Source organism: Onychomys torridus, chromosome 2 (assembly GCF_903995425.1).
Source record: "Onychomys torridus chromosome 2, mOncTor1.1, whole genome shotgun sequence".
In the NCBI taxonomy this organism is placed as follows: domain Eukaryota; kingdom Metazoa; phylum Chordata; class Mammalia; order Rodentia; family Cricetidae; genus Onychomys; species Onychomys torridus.
This window is the reverse complement of record NC_050444.1, coordinates 143,947,012-143,966,441: the sequence shown is the minus strand read 5'-3', so window position 1 is coordinate 143,966,441 and position 19,430 is coordinate 143,947,012. Positions and strand designations below refer to the sequence as shown.

The window sequence follows — 19,430 nt, the reverse complement described above, 5'->3', positions numbered from 1 at the left end:
TGCCTCTGCCTCCGGAGTGCTGGGATTAAAGACTTGCACCACCATCTCCCTGCTCAATTCTTACATTTTTAACTTTATAGATAATAATACCTCAAATGTTTTTTTCCACTGGTGTTTTACCTGTATTGCTTTTTTTTGGGGGGAGCAACTCCAATGATATTCTTATATCAAAGGTGTGAATACCTTGGCCAGTGGTAGAAGCGTTTGCCCAGCGTATGCAAAGTCCTAGAAGGTTAAAGATAAACACCACCAAAGGATAAAGTCAAAGGTGTAACATCTTTATGTCTTGTAAAGAATTTTGAGCTGTGCGGTGGTGGTGCACGCCTTTAATTCCAGCACTCGGGAGGTAGAGCCAGGTGGGTCTTTGTGAGTTCGAGGCCAGCCTGGGCTACCAAGTGAATTCCAGGAAAGGCGCAAAACTACACAGGGAAACCCTGTCTCGAAAAACCAAAACCAAAACCAAAACCAAAAAAAAAAAAAAAAAAGAATTTTGCCAACTTGAGTTTCTATCTGCACTGTATGAATGGGGCTGGAGAGACGGTTCAACAGTTAGGAACAATTGCTGCTTTGCAGAGGACCTGGGTCTGGTTCCCAGCACCCATATTGTGTTGCTTACACCTGCCTGTAACTCCCGCGCCAGGGGATCTGATGCCTTCTTCTGGCCTCTGTGAGCACCTCATATATAGACACACATATAGGCACACTGGCATGTAGACATACATACACATAATTAAAAATAAATCTTTGAGGGGCTTGGGAATGTAGCTCAGTGGTAGAATGCCTGTCTACCATGCAGGAGGCTTGGGTCAATCTCCAGTATCACAGAAAATAAAACTCATGAGATGGGTTGAATGTATAGGGCCAGAAGGACAGAGAGAAAAACTAAAGCCATTATGGGCTAACATAGCAATGAATTTATGGGGACATGATTTGTTAAAGCAATGGACTACCCAGATTAACATTCCTCCAATCTCAGAACAAACTGTAAACTAACATGTTTCCATGAAATATTGAAAGGTGTTATAAAGAACAGTCACCGACCATTCAGAGTGTGCATGGCAGGGCACAACAGCTGCTGATCTTTCAAAGGAACCAACAGCCCTACCTTTAAAATGGTCAACTGGACAAACCTGTCTGGGTGGAACCATGGCCTTTGACATCAGAAAAATTACAGACATTAGTACAGCTGATACAGGAGCAGCTAAATGCTCAACATATTGAAGAATCAACCAGTCCTTGGAATTCTCCCGTTTTTGTTATTAAAAAGAAATCTAGAAAATGAAGAATGGTAACACTGTATAGTGTTTCATTTACTTTTTTTTTTTTTTTTTTTCTATTTTTTGGTGCTAGGAATTGAATTCCCAGCCTAGTGCATACTGTGTACATGTTCTACCACGGAGCTGTACCCCAACCAAGCAGTTATTGAATCTTCATTGGGGCTACAGAGACAGCTCAGTGATTAGAACACTGGCTGTTCTTCCAGAAGACCAGAGTTTGATTCCTAGCATCCACATGGCAGTGCACAGCTGTCTCTAACTCCAGTTCCAGGAGATCCAGCACCCTCTTTTGTTCTTTTGGGGCACTAGGCACGCACATGGTGTACAGATATATGCAGGCAAAACACCCATACACATAAAGTAAAATAATTCAAACAATGTTGGTTGGTTGCTTAGATTAAAAGATTGTCTTAAGTTGTTTTAGTTTGTAGTTTTTAATCTATGTAATATTTTCATCGAAAATTTAAATTTTCTCCTGTATTCTCCAGCTCCTATATTTTCCTATCCATTCATTCAGAGTATAAATGTTTATTTCTTTCTTGTGCCCAGGTCTGGTCCATCGAACTCACATGTCATCCTGTCGAGTGGACAAGCCTTCTGAAATAGTAGATGTTGGAGACAAAGTGTGGGTGAAGCTTATTGGCCGAGAGGTAAAGTTTCCTGTAACTTCATGTGGTTTGAGAGGTTTATAAAAAGCTAAGGTTTGATTGGAATTCTATGACGTCGAGTGTGTAAATGTTCATGGTGGCTGACATTCTTATTTTTAAATCTTGTCCCAGTCATCTGTCTTGAGTTTGAATCTTCTGGTTGTCTGTCCTGCAGATTTAGGAGAAATAACATGAAGTATAGAAGTGTGGTAGGAGTGGGTGTTCATAAAACTCTCCTCCTGAGGTTCAGAAGGAAAAGAACCAAAGGAGGAGGTTTCATCTCTACCGTAGCTGCAGAGAGTGTTTGTCAAGTACACTTCAGCTTGAGGCAGGATGGAAAGGACACAGTTCATAGTCATTTTTCCTAGAGTTTGGCACCGTCTAATGGAATGGGCAGTGCAGGCACAGGAATGCATGCTCTCTGTGCTCTACCAGGGAATGGCAGGCAGAAAGTCCTGGAGTTATTAAAAAGCTGAAAACCCATTTGAGTGCTTTCAGTATGTTAGGTTTTGTAGCTACAAGACTGAACCAGAGCATGGTGGCATACCCTTGTAATTTTAGCATTGGAGCAGCTGAGGCAGGGGTGTGTGTGTGTGTCTAATGTCTGTCTGCCTATTCCCACATTCAGGCCACAGTATATGTGGAGATCAAAGGACAGTTTGCTGGAGTCATGTCCTTCTCCCCCCCCCCCCCCATGTGGATCCTGAGAATCGGACTCATACCATTAGGCTTGGCAGCAGTTACCTTAACCCAATGAGTCATCTCACTGGCCCCTGGCCTGTTTTACTTCCAAGATAGGAATGGATGAAGGTTGTTTCCTATAGCTCTTCTCCATTAAGTCTGCCCTTTCTACCTCTTCGTACTCCCAGTGTTCTTAACTTAGCACTTAGTCTATTTGAGGTTTGTAGTGATGGTTACAAGCTTGACTCTGAAGTATTACAAATTGGTAGTCAGGTACTTACGGGGTTTGGTGGCTTGGCAACATGGCTTGGTTGGTAAATGCTTGCATGTAGACATGAAGACCTGAGTTCAGTTGCACCAGCAGCCAAGCTGGGTGTGGTGGTGCACTCCTATAATCCCAGTGCTGAGGAGGTGTGGACAGGAGAGTCCTGGAGACTTGCTGGTCAGCCAGCCTTGTTAAAAAAGAAAACAAGGTAGAAGTTCCAGAGGGATGCCCCTCAGGTTGATCTTTGGCCTCTATACACAGCATGCACCCACATGAACACCCCCTACACACACACACACACACACACACACACACACACACACACACACACACAAGGGTTTTGGTGACTCTTCTTTTGTCTTTTTCAGATGAAAAATGATAGAATAAAAGTGTCCCTCTCCATGAAAGTTGTCAACCAAGGAACTGGGAAAGACCTCGATCCCAACAACGTTATCATTGAGTAGGTAAAGGGTTTGGAAGAGCTGAAATCCCACAAGTACAGCTTGTGTAAATTAGAACAGATTGGGCCTGCTACCCTTTGTAGGCTGTGATGTTAGTGAGGACTGCAGTACTGATGACCTGGGGCTTTTCTAGGTGTAAAGTGCACTTCTTGTCTGTTTCGAGGCAGGGTCTCACTGTGTAGCCTGGGTGGCCTGAAGCTCAGTGCGCATGCCCCACACAGCCTGCTGTGTGGCGATGGAATGATCACACACTGTTCTAGCGCTGGAGCGTCTCGAAGGCAGTTTGTTACCTTCCCTCCCTCTTCTGCTCTCCTTCAGTCCGGAGCAGCCAGCACTCATGAAGTGCTGTCACCCCTTCGCTGGTGTCAGCACTGGCTCTGAAGAAAGGGAGAGACAGGGAGTGGGGAGCGGGGACTCCTCCCTGTCTTGGAACACAGCACCTTCCTTGGCTCATCTGAGAACCCTCCAGTTCCCTTCAGCATGGAAGGTTTTCTCTTGATCTAAGTGATTTCTCAAGAGACAGAAAACAGGCTATCTGACTCAGATCCTTTATTGCACTTCTTTCTGTAAAAAATTTACATTCATTTATTTATTGGGGGGCATGTGTGGGGTTAGAACTTGTGGGAGCATTTCTCTCCCTCTACCTTCAGGCCTAGCGTGGGGGTAAAACTTAGGGCCTCAGACTTTTTCAGGCAAGTGCTTTTGTTTTGTTTTGTTTGAGGGGAGAGGTGTTTGGTTTTTGAGACAGGGTCTCTATGAACCCCTGTTAGCCTGCTACTTGTTACATAGACCAGGTTGGCCTTGAACTTAGGGAGATCCACCTGCCTCTGCCTCTCAAGTGCTGAGTTAAAAGGCGTGCACCACCATGCCTGGCTGAAATACTTTTTCCTGGTAAGCCCTCTGTTTTGTGAGAGACTTTTCTGGGAAGATGCCACGCACCAATGCAATACCACCCAGAAAGGGAGTCCACAGCAGACCAGAGTAATGACTACGTTTGAGTCTGACTGAACCAGCAAGTTTTTCTGGGGTTACAAACAGGAGGTGGGTGAGGACTCCTTTCTAGGGACAGGGTTGGGTTCAAAGCAGCCGCGTTGGGTTGGGGATTTAGCTCAGTGGTAGAGCGCTTGCCTAGCAAGCTCAAGGACCAGGGTTCGATCCTCAGAAAAAAAAAACAAAAAACAAAAAAACCGTGTTGCTGCAAAGCCCACCCCAACCCTGGTGACAGCGCAACTGAAATGTAACCCTGGAGCTCTCAGCCCCAGGTCTGTGGATTTCCTCCCCAGCTCTGCTGGTCAGAGCCTCCTCTTCAGCAGCTGTTTGCTGTCTCTGTAAAGCTGGGGAGGGGTCTTTGAGAATCTTGTACCTTTCAGCTTTCCCAGACATCCAAACATAAGGACATTACCTCGAGTCTCATGAGCCTCTTGGGGAATGTTTCAATTCCAGGGAAACTGCTATTAACTACCTTAACCCCTTTATTGATTTGTTTTTGCGATAGGGTCTTTCAACATAAGCCATGGCTGTTCTGGAACTCACTGGTATACCAGGGTAGACCTCTAGCTCTCAGAGATTCTCCTGCCTCTGCCTCCCAGGTGCTGGTACTGAAGACTGTGCCACCACTCCTGCCTCTTCATTGAATTTCTAACCCAAGGTTGCATACTCTTTGAGACCCCTTACGTCGTGGTGGAGGTGGTGGTTGTAATGGCTCACTGGATAAAGGCACTTGCTGTGAAAACCTGCCAGTCTGAGTTCAGTCCTTGAAACGTATGTAAAGATCGAAGGAAAGACCCAATTACACAAAGTTGTGCACACACACACACACACACACACACACACACACACAAAATCCCTTGAGAGGATTATTAACTATTTCCAGTGTTTCAAGCAAGTCAACTAAATCATACATTTATCTTCAGGTTAACCATGCTATTATTCATTGATTTTTGATGTTAAACATTATGCTCTTTCTCTCTGGCAGCAATAGCATTGATTAATAAATAAACTAGATGTGGTAGCACATTCCTATAATCCCAGTATATTTGGGAGACTAAGGCAAGAGGATATGAAGTTAAAGAAAGGCTAGCCTGAGCTACATAGTGAGCTTGAGGCCATTCTGGGCTACATATTGAGAACCTGGCTTGGGAACATACCCACAAAGAGTAATGAATATAATTTGAATGAGATCTTTTTTGCAGAAAAAAAAAAAAAAATTGAAGCTCTTATGTTTATAGTTTTGAGAAAATTTGCTTCAGCTACAAAGGCATTTATTTAACAAGAAGGGAGGTAGTGTTTATTGAGAAGATACTGTGTAGCAGACACAAGGCAGGTGTACATCAGTGCCTCTCATTTTTACACTAACCTGTGAGTTAAGCATCATCTCCTGTTTCCCTTCATATTTCTAGATTGTAGCTGGAGATTGTGTGGCAGATTTATGGGCCAGATACTTTGGTGTAGGACCCAGGGTTAAAGCAAATACCCTGCTCGCCACTGTGAGACTAAGCCTTTCATATTTCTGTAGTTTAGTTCTAAATATTGATGTATTTGTAGGAGGTCTGCTTATTCGTAAAACACTTGTCAGTTATAGTGGTAATCTCTTATAACTCAACTCAGAAATGCTGAAGTTTGGCATTTACTGATCCAGTGTACCTTTTCACAAAGAATCCTGTGCTTTTCAGACTTGTTAAAAAACTGTGAATTCGAGCCGGGCAGTGGTGGCACATGCCTTTAGTCCCAGCACTCAGGAGGCAGAGCCAGGCGGATCTCTGTGAGTTCGAGGCCAGCCTGGTCTACAGAGTGAGATCCAGGACAGGTGCAAAGCTGCACAGAGAAACCCTGTCTCAAAAAAAAAAAAAAACAAAAACAAAAACAAAAACAGCTGTGAATTCCTGGGTACCGGAGAGATGGCTCAGCAGTTAAGAGCATGTGAATGTCTTCAACCAGCCCAGGCCTTGAGGACCCAGCTTCCACCCACCTGACCCAAGTGACATCAGGCAGGTCTATTGCAGATTTTTTTTTGCCTTTGGTTTTTCGAGACACGGTTTCTTTGTGTAACCACCCTGCCTGTCCTGGAACTCACTCTGTAGACCTGGCTAGCCTTGAACTCACAGAGATCCGCCTGCCTCTGCCTCCTGAGTGCTGGGGTCAAAGGCATGCGCCACCACTGCCTGGCTTGTCACAGATTCTTAATCTTGATAAACTCAGCTTTTTTTTTTCTTTCTATAAAACAAAAATAATGTTAGCTATCTCAGAAATAACAGAATGAGGGCTGTCGAGATGACCCAGTGGGTAAAGGACTACTGAGACCCAGCTGGGGAAGGAAGAACTGCCTCCTACAAATTGCCCTCCGCCCTCTACACATGTACTGTGTGCACACACAGTAAATGTAATAAAAATGACCAAATCATCGAAGAAAGGTCTTATTAGCAGGCAGCCATCTTAATGGCAAGTCTGTCATAAACACTTAGTATAGATAGCTACTTATGGTTGGACATTATTTTAAGTGCCTCTTTGCTTTTCCCAGGACTGAGACTGACACACTTTTTCTGTTGAAAGAATGTGTATGGCTCATGAGCACAGGTGCCTGCCTGCCTTACCCTCCTTGCCTCCTGTAGTGCTCAATGTTTAGGGTTCCTTCCTTCCTTCCTTCCTTCCTTCCTTCCTTCCTTCCTTCCTTTCTTTTTATTTTTCTTTTTTGTTTTTCAAGACAAGATTTCTTTGTGTAGCCCTGACTATCTTGGAGCTCTGTAGACCAGGCTGGCCTTGAACTCAGAGATCCGCCTGTCTCTGGGATTGAAGGCTGGCAGTGCCACTTCTCAGCTAGTGTTCTTTTCTTGAGAGCATTCATTTACTATCTGTTCAACATTACAAGGCAGCTTGAGGAGGAGGAGGAGGAGTTTCTTGCAGGTCCTCTGTTCAGAGAGGTGACATTTGAACTACGTCTTAAGGAGTGGATATGGTATTTTCACGTAGCAGGAAAAGGAATGGTGTTTCGGGAAGTGAAAGGACTTTAGGAAAGGCACAGCCCATCAGGGGCTCCTGTGTGTGGAAGAGGTGACCAGGCAAGTCTGTCTCCTCCGGCCTCCGCTAGCTGTCCTCTCCTGACCGAGCCAGCATTTTGTTGTGGTGCTGGGGATTGGACCTCAGGCCTTGTACATCCTAGGCACGTGCTCTTTGTTCATTTGCTCCCCTCAGTACTAACACTGGCACATAGCACTCACTAGTTAACTTGGGTGGACTGAATGAAAAAACACAGAAGAATGGAGACTACTGAGAGTGAGCAACTCTTTCCCATGGGTCCTGACCCACTGGTTGAGAACCATTGCTTTATGTGAGCTACAGTGAAGCCTGACCAACACAGAAGGGGGCAGAAAGTGAGAGCTGAAGGTGAGACACTTGTTATGTGGGAGGTCTGGTCAGGCACGTGATGTGTTAGAATCCCAGAGTATTGGGATTGATTATAACGATATGTCTAAGCTTTGGCTCAGGGCCACTTAAAACTATGCTCTTTGCCGGTGGTGGCGCACGCCTTTAATCCCAGCATGTGGGAGGCAGAGCCAGGCAGATCTCTGTGAATTTTTAGGACAGGCACCAAAAACTATACAAAAAAAAAGAAAGAAAGAAAGAAAGAAGCCTTCAAATTAGCACTCCTGAAAACCCATAAGGAAGTGACTTGCTCAATGTTTCCAAATGCCTGTCTTGGCTTTTATTCTTCAGGCTTTGTTTTGAAAGGGCCCATTTCTATAACCCATACCAGATAATTGACTCTATGCATTTACATTCTTCTAGGGCAAAGGCCTGACATTTGTGCAAACGTTTTCAGAACTTAAATTAGATGCTTGTCTACCTAGGTAGCTGTAGATAGCATGGGGCTGTTTAAATGTAAATTAATGAAAATTAAGTAAAATTTAAGAACTGGGTCTGATGCTGCAGACCTGTAACCCTGGCTAGCCCAGGCAGCTTAGTGAGACTTGTTTCAAAACAAAGAGTAAAAGGGTCTGGGGTGAAGCTTGCAGCCAAGTGCTTGCCTCGCATGGAGGAAGCTCTAGGTTCAGTTCTCAGTGTCTCAAAAAGTAGAAATAAGTGAAATTTAATATCTGTTTTGTTTTATTTTCATTTTTATTTCACCTGTATAGGTGTTTTGCCTGCATGTATGTGTGTGTACCACTTGTGTCTGGTGTCCTCAGAGTCCGGAGAGGGTAACCGGATCCCCTGGAATTGGTGTTGCAGATGGTTGTAAGTCAGTATTTTGGTGCCAGGAGTCAAACCCCAGTCCTTTGGAAGAGCAGAAAGTGCTCTTAATCCTCGAGAGTGCTCCAGCTCAGTTTAATATCTTAATTCGTTAGTCACATTAGCCACATGTTTCTCTGGACATAGTGACACATGCCTTCAGTTCCAATAGAGGCAGGTGGATCTCTGTAAGTTCAAGGCTAGCTTGTCTTTGACAACAGCAAAATAATAACATATACCAATGAGAATAAATGATTCCTAACTATAGACAACAATGTGGATATGTTTCACAAACAGTAGAACTATACAGAATGTATCCATTTTGTGTGTGTCTGTGCGCACGCGCATAGATAATTCTTTTGGTACTGAAAGTTGCAATCAGGACTTTTGTATGCTGAGGATTGAATCCAGCGTCTTGCGCTTGCTAGGCAAGCACTCTACCACTGAGCTAAATCCCCAGCCCCAGGTGCTATTATTTTGAGACAGAGCCTTGCTAAATTGCTCAGGCTGGTCTTGAACTTGGGAGACTCTTCTTCAGCTTCTCCAGTCCTGGTATTATAGGTGTGTACCATCATTACCAGCTACTGTAAAGAGAAAAGTGATTTTGTATTCAAAGAAAGAATGGCGGTTACTCTGGGAGTAGGTTTGATGATTAGCAGTGAGCAGGAGATGACTGGTTTTTGTTTTTTGTTTTTCGAGATGGTTTCTCTATATAATAGCCCTGGCTGTCCTGGAACTCACTTGATAGACCAGGCTGGCCTCAAACTCAGAGATCTGCCTGTCTCTGCCTCCCAAGTGCTGGAATTAAAGGCATGCACCACCGCTGCTGGGCTGAGATGTCTGTTTTAAGATATCAACCCCAGTGCTGGTTATATGGGGAAGTTCAGACTGTGAAAACTAAGTGAGTGTATACTTGTTATAAGTGCCTTCCATGTGTGTCTTTTATATGTTCATTAAAAGTGTCAGGAATAGCCAGGCAGTGGTGGCGCATGCCTTTAATCCCAGCACTTGGGAGGCAGAGGTAGGCAGATCTCAGTGAGTTCAAGGCCAGCCTGGTCTATAGAGCGAGTTGCAGGACTGCCAGGGCTACAGAGAAACCCTGTTTAGAAAAACCAAAACAAAACAAAAACAAAGCTTATTCTAAATGAGAAAGAAAAAAAAAAAAAAAAAAAAGAGGGAGCTATTTCACTGTCTAGTTCTGCCCAGTGCTTTTCTTCTCTTTCCCACTTCCTTGCCAAAAACCAAACAGAAAACCAGCAAGCAGCATTACATTGTAAGATATCTGGCCACTTCTGAAAAGCGCCAGTGGTCAGGATCTCTTTCATTACAGGCAAGAAGAGAGGCGGAGGCGCTCCTTCCAGGATTACACTGGGCAGAAGATCACCCTTGAGGCTGTCCTGAACACTGTCTGCAAGAAGTGTGGCTGCAAAGGTATGAGAAGTCTGTCATTCCTGTCTCTTCCCCCGGCTGAAGGAGACCATGTTGGTTTAGCTCAGTGTGGCTTTCAGTTGGCTGCTGCTCACGCACTCTCACACCGTCCTCCACCACACTGATCTCTAAGTACAGTTACTCCTCTGTAGAAATTAAGTGACGTGGAGATACACTCCCTAAGGATCCAAATGAGATCTGTCCTCCTCCTCCTCCTCCTCCTCCTCCTCCTCCTCCTCCTCCTCCTCCTCCTCCTCCTTCATCTCTTTAAGTTCAGAATTCTGAATACAGGGTCCTTTTTTTGTCATAAAGATAGAGGGTTGTCACTTCCTTTTGGCTCCATTTCCTCAGATTTCTTCTAGTCTTACTCAAATATTAAAAGCTTTTCAGCCTGACTTCCCTTATTAGAGCTATAATGAGAGAGATTGCCATCTTCTTATTTTCAGAGTGACCTCAATTTGTCACCTCTTCTCCCTAGCTTTCCATCCTTCATGCTTTGCTCATTTTTCTGCAGTGACTGGGCACAGATTTGTGTCCTGGTTGAATTTGTGGGGCTCTTATCTATCTATCTGTCTGTCTGTCTGTCTGTCTATCTATCTGTCTGTCTGTCTGTCTATCTATCTATCTATCTATCTATCCATTCATATCTATCTATCTATCTATCTATCTATCTATCTATCTATCTATCTTACGTGCATTTGTGTTTTGCCAGCATGTATGTCTGAAGGTGTCAGATCCTGTAACTTACAGAGTTACAGAGTTGTGAGTTGCCATGTGGATGCTGGAAATTGGACCCGGGTCCTCTGGAAGAGCAGCCAGTGCTCTTAACTGCTGAGCCATCTCTCCAGCCTGAATTTGTGAGGTTTTAAGCCCTATTTTTTATTAATATATATAGAGAAGGATAATGTAACAGTGAGAGAAGCAATAGCCCTTGAGGAAATTGTGGTAGTATTTGAATATTTGGTATTTAGAAAACTGTGCTGTATCCCTCTTCCCAGGCCCCATCTAACCTCTAGACTCAAATGCAAACACATTAAATCTCTAGTCACTCCTCACACTTGCTTTCCTGCTTGCGAGATGAAGAGCCCTAGAGACTTCCTGTAGCTCTAGCTTCAGGGGGTCAGACACCCTCTCGGGCACCTGCACTCATGAGTACAGACCTGCACACAGATTCACATGTATATGTAAAATTTAAAAACAAAAGCAAAAAACCAACTCATCTTCAAAACAACAAAAGGGACCCTCAATATCATCACAGGCTCAGTGTGGAGCCCCTTCACTTGTATCTACCTAATGCCCCACAGAGCAGAGAGCAGAGAGGCAAGCAGTAGAATTTTACCCAGCCAGCGAAGGTCAGGTTGAAGGTATTTGACTTTGGTGTATCAAAAGCAGCACAAAAGGGGGAAACAGCCAGCCTGAGCTGAGTGTTTGCTGCTGTCTGACCCTGAGCTACTTCGCTCTAGGCCTTCCTATCTGATGCAGATGCAGGGTGTTGGATTTCACGATCTCTAAGGCCCTTGCCAGACCTGACAGTCTGAATTCTCAGTCACCCTGGGTGTCTGTGCCTGTCTCTGTGTGTGCTGGCTTGGATGTGAGTACCCACTTCCTGCCAGCTATCTTCCTTTAGGGCTTGGCCTGCAGTTCAGTTCCCTCTGTTAAGCATTCTGCTCTCTGGAGGAGCCTTGCATTGTCAGGAGTAAGTTCCAAAATAGATCTTTAAAAATTAATAAGCCCCATTGCTAAGGGAGGGCAGCACAAGCCTGCTTGCTTGTATCTTCTGCCTTTTCCAAAGCAGCACCAGTGCCTCCCGCAGCTCTAACACCAGCTGCTCGCCTGGCTCGAACTGAGTGAGCATTGCCACCTTGAGGTGGCAGAAACGCCACTCTGATAACTCGGTAGTAATATCTTTGAAGCAGTGGCCCTGTCAGGAGCTCTGGAAGGCATCCACCTGTGCAAGAGGGCAGCTCCTTCCTCTCTAGGCTTTGTTTCTTTTCCACAGGCCACTTTGCAAAAGACTGTTTCATGCAGCCAGGTGGAACCAAGTATTCTCTGATCCCTGAGGAGGAAGAGGAAAAAGAAGAGACAAAGGAAGAAGGAATTGAGAAGCCTGATCCCACAAAGACTTCTTCCAGAAAAAGAAAAAAGGTAAGAGCTGGCTTACTTTTATTTATCACATTTTTTTGTCAGTATTAAAATATAAATGTTTTGTGTAAGCATTTTTGAAATAGTGAAAAATGAAAAAAGGAAGCTCTCATAATCTTTCCAGAGAGTTGTATACACAGTTTTGGCATACTGTAATCTTTTTCCTAGTTAACAATATAAATAGATGCATATACATACAATATAAAATTATGATCATTGTATGTGTAGTTTACTTCCTACTTTTTTCATTTTTCTTATTTTTAATTATCCTTAAATGTTCTTAAAACACTTGATGTTAAAAACCACATAATGGGCAGATCTCTGAGTTTGAGGACAGTGAGTTCCAAGACAGCCAAGGCTACACAGAGAAACCCTGTCTCAAAAAACAAACAAACAAGCCACATAATATTTCACTCAGTGACTATGAAGATTGATTGATTGATTGATTATTGATTGATTTAGTTAATTAGTTGTAGTCCAGGCTGGCCTCAAAGTTGATACACACACACACACACACACACACATCTCAGGAACCTTAAACACTTGATCTTCCTCCCAGGTGTGCCACTGTGCTTGGCTGTAATTATTAATTTATTTTAATATTATTCTACACTTAATACTTCCAACTAAAATGCTGGCTATACCTCCTTACTTTTCTCTGAATATGTCCCTGGGTTAGGCTTACTGAGTTAAGGCTGGGACGATGCCTCAGTTCGTAAGAGCACTGGCTGCTCCTGCAGAGGACCTGGGTTCAGTTGTCCATACCCAATGATGGCTTGCAACCACCTCTAATTCCAGTTCCAGGGAAATCTAACACCCTCTTCTGGCCTCCAAGGGCACTACATGCATGTGGTGCATGTGCATATATACAAGCAAAATATCCATACACATAAAATAAAAATACATTAATCTTTTCAAAAGAGGGGAGGGTCTGGACAGATGACTCATGGGATAAGAGCTGAATTAATTGAGTTAAGGGAACTAGGTGTGATATCTCACACCTGTAATCTTAGTTTTCAGGAGGCAGAGGAAGATGGATTGTGACAAGCTCAGGGCCACAGTAGGATACATAGTGAGTTACAGACATTTGAGGGTTATAGACTGTGACTCTGTCTTGGTGAAGCCTGTGTATGTACATAGAGAGTTCTAGAAAAGCAGGGCTACATAGAGAGCCTGTCTTAAAAGAAAAGAAACAAAAGCAAACAAAGATACTGAGTTAAGACTTTAGGGCTCCTGGGGCTAGAGAGATGGCTCAGTGGCTAAGAGCACTTGTTGCTCCTGCAGAGGACCTGGGTTTGATTCCCAGAGCCTGCATGGTGGTTCACAGCCATTCATAACTCTGGTTCTAGGGGATCTGATGCCTTTTTTTTCTTTAACCTTCATGGGCAACAACCATGCATGTGGTACACATAAACACATGTAGGCAAAATAACTCACTAAATAAAATTAATAAAAGAAAGACTTTAAGACTCTTGCTAGGTTTATCAAATTGTCTTCAAGGAAGTACTTCCTGTTCCCATCTATGGAGAAGACCCCTGTCTGCTGGCGTTACCCTCTTTTACTGCTCAGAGCACAGTGATTTTTGTGGTACAGAAGGAAGGTAGATTTGTGGCATGCTATGCAGAGAAGTCAAAGGACTGTGCTGGAGTTTGGTCAGCCAATAATCGTTTCCCCAACTTGTAGGATATTTCTGTTTTGTTTCATTGGTTTTTTGTTGTGTTTTGTTTTCTGTTGTGGTGGTTGTTTGGGAGGTGGGAGAGAACAGGATTTCTCACTATGTAACCCTGGCTGTCCTGGAACTCTGTAGATCAGGCTGTCCTCAGACTCACCAGAGATCCACCTGCCTCTGCCTCCTGAATGCTGGGATTACAGATGTGCACCACCATAACCAGCTTTTGGTGTTTTTTAAGATTGAGTTTCACACTGTAGCTCCAGCTAGCTTTGAACTTTCAGTGATCTTCTTGCCTCAGTCTCCTGAGTGCTAGGATTGCAGGTGTGAACCACTGTGCCCAGCTTTTTAAAAATGTGTTAAGTGGTCATTTTGTATCAGGCATTGCAATCTTTAGAGGTGAAAGGTTCTGCTGTAATCTTTTCCCTCAGTGGCATCATCACAGTGAAGGGTTTTTCCATTTTGTAGGTAAGGGAAAGGCCTGTTACAGCATTAGAAGAATTAGCCAAGTAACATGAAAGTCACTGACGTGTACATTCTCTCCATACTCCTGGCCTGGGGCCTCCCTAGTTCTTTAGGCTTCGGCTTGAGTCTCTCAAACCTAGTTTGAGGTCCTTGGGAGCTTATGACTGGCTAGGTAAGTTTAAACTAACCACAGTTCTTTCATTTGCAGAGTGGGATTGTTGTGATCTTTGGCAATGTTCCCTGTGGGGTGATGCCCAGCTCCTCAAAATAGAAAGTGATGACAAGTCAGTTCCTAATTGATACTGACTCTTTTTTGGAGACATAATCTCATAGCTCAGACTGAGCTCAAACTCTTTATGTAGTCCAGGCTGACCTTGAACAATCTGCCTGCCTCCACCTCTGGAGTGCTTCTTCATTACAGCTCCTAGGTCTAACACTCTTAAATACACTACCGCAATCTCTGATCTCTTGGGGGGTGTTATGTTTTTATTATTTATTGTCTATGGGGGTTGTGCCTGCATGTATGTCTGTGTACCATGTGTGTGCCTGGTGCCAGCCGAGGCCAGAGAGGGAGTCAGATCCCCTGGAACTGTAGTTACAGATGTTTGTGAGCTGCTGTGTAGATGCTGGGAATTGAACCTGGGTCTTCTATTAGAGTTGCCAGTACTCTTAACCAATGAACCATCCATCTCTTAACCCCTACATTCCATAATTTTTTTTTTTTTTTTTTTTTTTGAGACAGGGTTTCTCTGTGGAGCTTTGTGCCTTTCCTGGAACTTGCTTTGGAGACCAGGCTGGCCTCGAACTCAGAGATCAGCCTACCTCTGCCTCCCGAGTGCTGAGATTAAAGGCGTGTGCCACCACCGACTGGCCCCATAATCTTTTATGAGCTCTTTGACAACACACATACACATACCACTCTTGTTTCTGCCCTTCTGTGTAGATGTAATGTCTTGTTAAATAAGAAACACAGAGCCAAATACAGAGTTAATAGCCAAGAGGTCAGAGCAATAGCTAAGAGCTGAAAACCTTACCCTTCACTGCTGCTTCTGTCTTTCCTCTCCGTGAGAGACCTACTCTCTGTGTGTTTTTCTTTATAGACTTTCTGTTCTGCCTTCTCATTGGTTGTAAACCCAACCACATGACCTCCTCATCACTGCCTGTCTGTACAGACCTCCAGGTCATTATGGTCGGTATTGAGATTAAAGGCATGTGTCTCCATGCTGGGCTGTATCCCTGAACACACAGAGATCCGCCTAGCTCTGCCTACCAAGTGCTGGGATTAAAGGTGTGCACCACCACCACCCAGCTTCTGCTGTGGCTTGCTCTGACCCCAAGGCAACTTTATTAACATACATATAAAATCACATTTCAGTACAAATAAAATATCACCATACTTCTGTTTATGTCCCTTGTTTTAGCAATAATGCCCTCCTAAGAGAGAAGCCATATGCCTTTACTTTATTCTCTATCTCACATTCACTTAGTTCCTAGGTCCTGCCAAAAGTTCTCTACTACGACAATGACGACTACTTCTCCTCCTCCTCCTCCTCCTCTTCTCTGACTGCTTGTACCCCAGGCTAGCCATGGACTGGTGATCCTCCTATTAACCTCCTGAGTACTCTTGGCATTGGAATTGTGCCTGGAGAGGGCATATTTTAAGCATCTTAAAATTATATTGCTTCTGCCTCACATGTATCCAGAAGAGTGTTAGTCACTTGATATAACAAGATACTAAGTTCACCTTTAGCCAGTTGGGTTTTTTTGTTTTGTTTTGTTTTTTTGGTGTGTGTGAATGTATGTGTGTATGTTAAAGATTTATTTTTATGTGTATCAGTGTTTGCCTGCATGCATATTTGTTTGGTTGGTTTTATTTGTTTTTGTTTTCTTTTCTTTTTTAATATATAATTTATTTTTATTTTAGTTCATTGGTGTTTTGCCTGCATGTATGTCTATGTGAGGGTTTTAGAAGCCCTGGAACTGACAGACAAGTGGGTACTGGGAAATGAATCCAAGTTCTCTGGAAGAAAAGCCACTGCTCTTAACGATTGAGTCATCTCTCCAGCCCTGACAGAGATCTACCTGCCTCTGCCTCCTGAGTGCTGAGATTAAAGATATAGCTTAGCCAGTTTCTTAAAAAGAAGCATTTTTAAATGAATTATTTCTTTATTTGGGGAGGGATAACAAGTCATGTCTTGCTCTTGTGGACGTCAGAGGACAACTTGCAGAAGTCTGTTCTCTCCTCCCATGTAGATCTCAGATACCAAACTCAGGCCATCAGGGCTGGAAGCAAGCACCTTTACCCGCTAAGCTAGCCCCAGTTTTTGTTTTGTAACCAGAGGCCTTTAGCTTGTAGTATTGCCTGTTGATTTATTTCTATACCTAGTGTAAATCAGGTTCAGGTCTCCAAGTTCCAGGAGTCCTCCTTTCTGTTCTTCTACTCTCTAATCTCTTCTTCTCTTCCCTTTCTCTCCTCCTCCTGGATACTGGGTATCAAGGCTGGCCTTGACTTTACCATCCTCCTGCCTCACCTCCTGAGTGCCACCATCACAGCCTCTCCATAGCTCGGATCCCCATAGCAGACGACCTTTCCTTTCCAGTAAGAAATGGACTTTGAGAGTCCATGTCTGTTGACTTGGACACTGCTCTAGTACTCACAGTTCTGGAGCCACATGCAGAACTGAATAGATTGATCTGAAGGGTGTGTGTTCAGCCATCCACACTGTCAAATTGATGAGTGGGTAACAGGAATGATTATGTGTGGTAGGCATCTCACATGAACTAAAGGTCACAGCACTCAATCAGCTAATTGCTTAAGGAGAGGGATAACCAGCCAAGGTATGTATGGTAATAGAGGAGAGAAACTCATCCCAAGGAGGTCACTGGCTCTCAAAGGCCAAGAGAAGCAGTGGAGTCAAGCCCACTCTGGACTGCAGCCAGAGAGTCCAAAGCAGAAGCTGTTGGACCTTGCCTGTTTCTTCTCAAGCCTGCTTCAGTGTCTGGCTTCTGTATTCTGGGGAACATATTTAACACTAGGCCTGTGAGCCAGGGATTGCCCCGCAAAGTGGAGGAACTAGGGAACGGCAGGGAGTTAAGATGTGGATGTCGCGTGCTACAACAGTAAATATGTGCCATGTAACAGGCATCCTCTGATTCTGGGGAGCTAGACCCCAATTTCTCCTTGGGTTCCTTCAGTCAGTTTAGAGAGGGATGGATATTTACACTGCCATGTTCTGTCTGTCCTGAATACACTGGATACAAAGCTAAACCAATACACGATGGCTGTGTGGGTAAGGACAAGAGTTCAATGCACATATGCTCAGTGAAAAGGGGTAGGCGGGTCACCACGTTTGTACATCAAGTGCTTTACCTGCTGAGAGCTCGCTCATGCTCTCTTGCTCTCTCTCTCTCTCTTTCTCTCTCTCTCTCTGGGTGTGTGTGTGTGTGTGTGTGTGTGTGTGTGTGTGTGTGTGTGTGATCTTAAATACTTGGTCTTCCTGTCTCCTGTCTCCATATACCAGATACTGAGATTACAAATGGAGCCACCACACCCAGATATTTTATTTCCACTTCTGTGATAAAATATCACCTTCCACCATTCCCCCTCACACACACAATGTACCTCTATTCTAGTCACCAAGGTACAAAATGAAGAACATGCATTGTGGCTTAATGGAGGTGATAGTCAAGGACCTGGTAAACAAATACTGCTTGATATGAATATATCAAGTAGTGCAAATGCCCTGGAGAAAACAGTCTGAGGGTTTGTTTTGTGGTGTTGGGCTTGAACTCAGCACCTTGTGCATGGTAAGCAAGTCTCTGCCACTGAACTACACTCCAACCCTGTCTTGGCATTTTAGATAGGGCGCTATGTGGGTAAGCCACTCTTATGAACTATCATTGATCTCAGCACATGAGAAGCTGAGGCAGGAGGATTCCAAGCCTGCCTGGTTTGCATATAGCAAGGTCCTGTCTCAAAAAAATTTTTAAAGTATTATTTGGATAAGTACACTCATCTGAAGTGGGACAGCAAATGGCCTAGCTGAGTGGAGAGAGGGCTTCAGCGGTGCAGTAGCTGGGTGCTGGGAGTGAGCTGGCACACTTCGGAAGCAGTGAGGAAGCCAGTGTGGGCAGAATAAGAGAGAGAGAGTGGGAGGGGGGGAGTAGAGACCACGGAGGGCCCTGGTTGTAAGGCCTTCTACTTACGTAGAGCTTTTCAGCAGAGCAATGGCATGCTCTGACGGTTTTGAGATGAGGTCTCACTAGCTTTGGCTGAACTTAGTCTTTACACCAGCCTGGCTTCAAACTCAGAGAGATCCATCTACCTCTGCCTTCCTTTTTTTTTTTTTTTTTTTTTTTTGGTTTTTCGAGACAGGGTTTCTCTGTGTAGCTTTGCGCCTTTTCTGGAGCTCACTCAGTAGCCCAGGTTGGCCTCGAACTCACGGAGATCCGCCTGGCTCTGCCTCCCGAGTGCTGGGATTAAAAGTGTGTGCCACCACCGCCCGGCTCTCTGCCTTCCTTTTTAAGAAGATTGTTCTGGCTCCTCTACGGAAACTGGTCAGAAAGTAAGGCTGGAAGTGGGCAGGTTGACAGACACTGCTAATCCAGAGGAGAGGTCACTGGGACCCGGACTAGAGTAACAGTTGTAGAGATGATGAGAAGGAGCTGATGGTGGACTCTGGAGGCAGTGGACAGAATCCTTGAGAGATTGGATGTAAGGTAGGGAAGGGACCGGTAAAGATGGCATCAGGAGTGGAACTGAAAGATCACAGTGACACACTAGGAAGCCTTCAGGGTCAAGTTTGAGCCAGGTGATGGCACACACCTTTATCCCAGCACTCAGGAGGCAGAGAGGCAGGTGGATCTCTGTGAATTATTGAAAAACCCTTAACTTGTTCATTCTGCTTCTTTGCTGAGACTGTGAGAAGACCCTGAGAGTTACTGAAATAAGAGATAGTACTTGTAGTTGGTGGGGACATAGTCCACGGTAGAGCACTTGCCTGCTCTGCACAAGGTTGTGGGCTCAGTTCCCAGCACTGGGTGGAAAGGAAGCTGTTAGGCATTGCAGGATGCCTGTAATGTGCCAGGTTTAGAACTTACCCTCATGGCCTCTTTCAAAGTAAGTACTGTTTCAACAAGTCCTTGGTCCCAGTGACACATGGTGACTCATGT

At 44.4% G+C, this 19,430-nt stretch overlaps 1 protein-coding gene across 4 annotated transcripts in view; it reads left to right on the top strand.

The window, feature by feature from the left end:
* Zcchc17 (zinc finger CCHC-type containing 17) overlaps positions 1-19,430 on the top strand; it is a 49,164-nt gene that overhangs the window by 25,684 nt on the left and 4,050 nt on the right. For all 4 annotated transcript variants that reach the window (XM_036178466.1, XM_036178464.1, XM_036178463.1 and 1 more), the window contains 4 exons: positions 1,827-1,927; positions 3,239-3,330; positions 9,885-9,985; positions 11,982-12,127. In XM_036178466.1, the coding sequence (XP_036034359.1) occupies positions 1,847-1,927; positions 3,239-3,330; positions 9,885-9,985; positions 11,982-12,127 (420 nt within the window). In that variant the 5' untranslated portion in view covers positions 1,827-1,846. The remainder of the gene's footprint in view (positions 1-1,826; positions 1,928-3,238; positions 3,331-9,884; positions 9,986-11,981; positions 12,128-19,430) is intronic.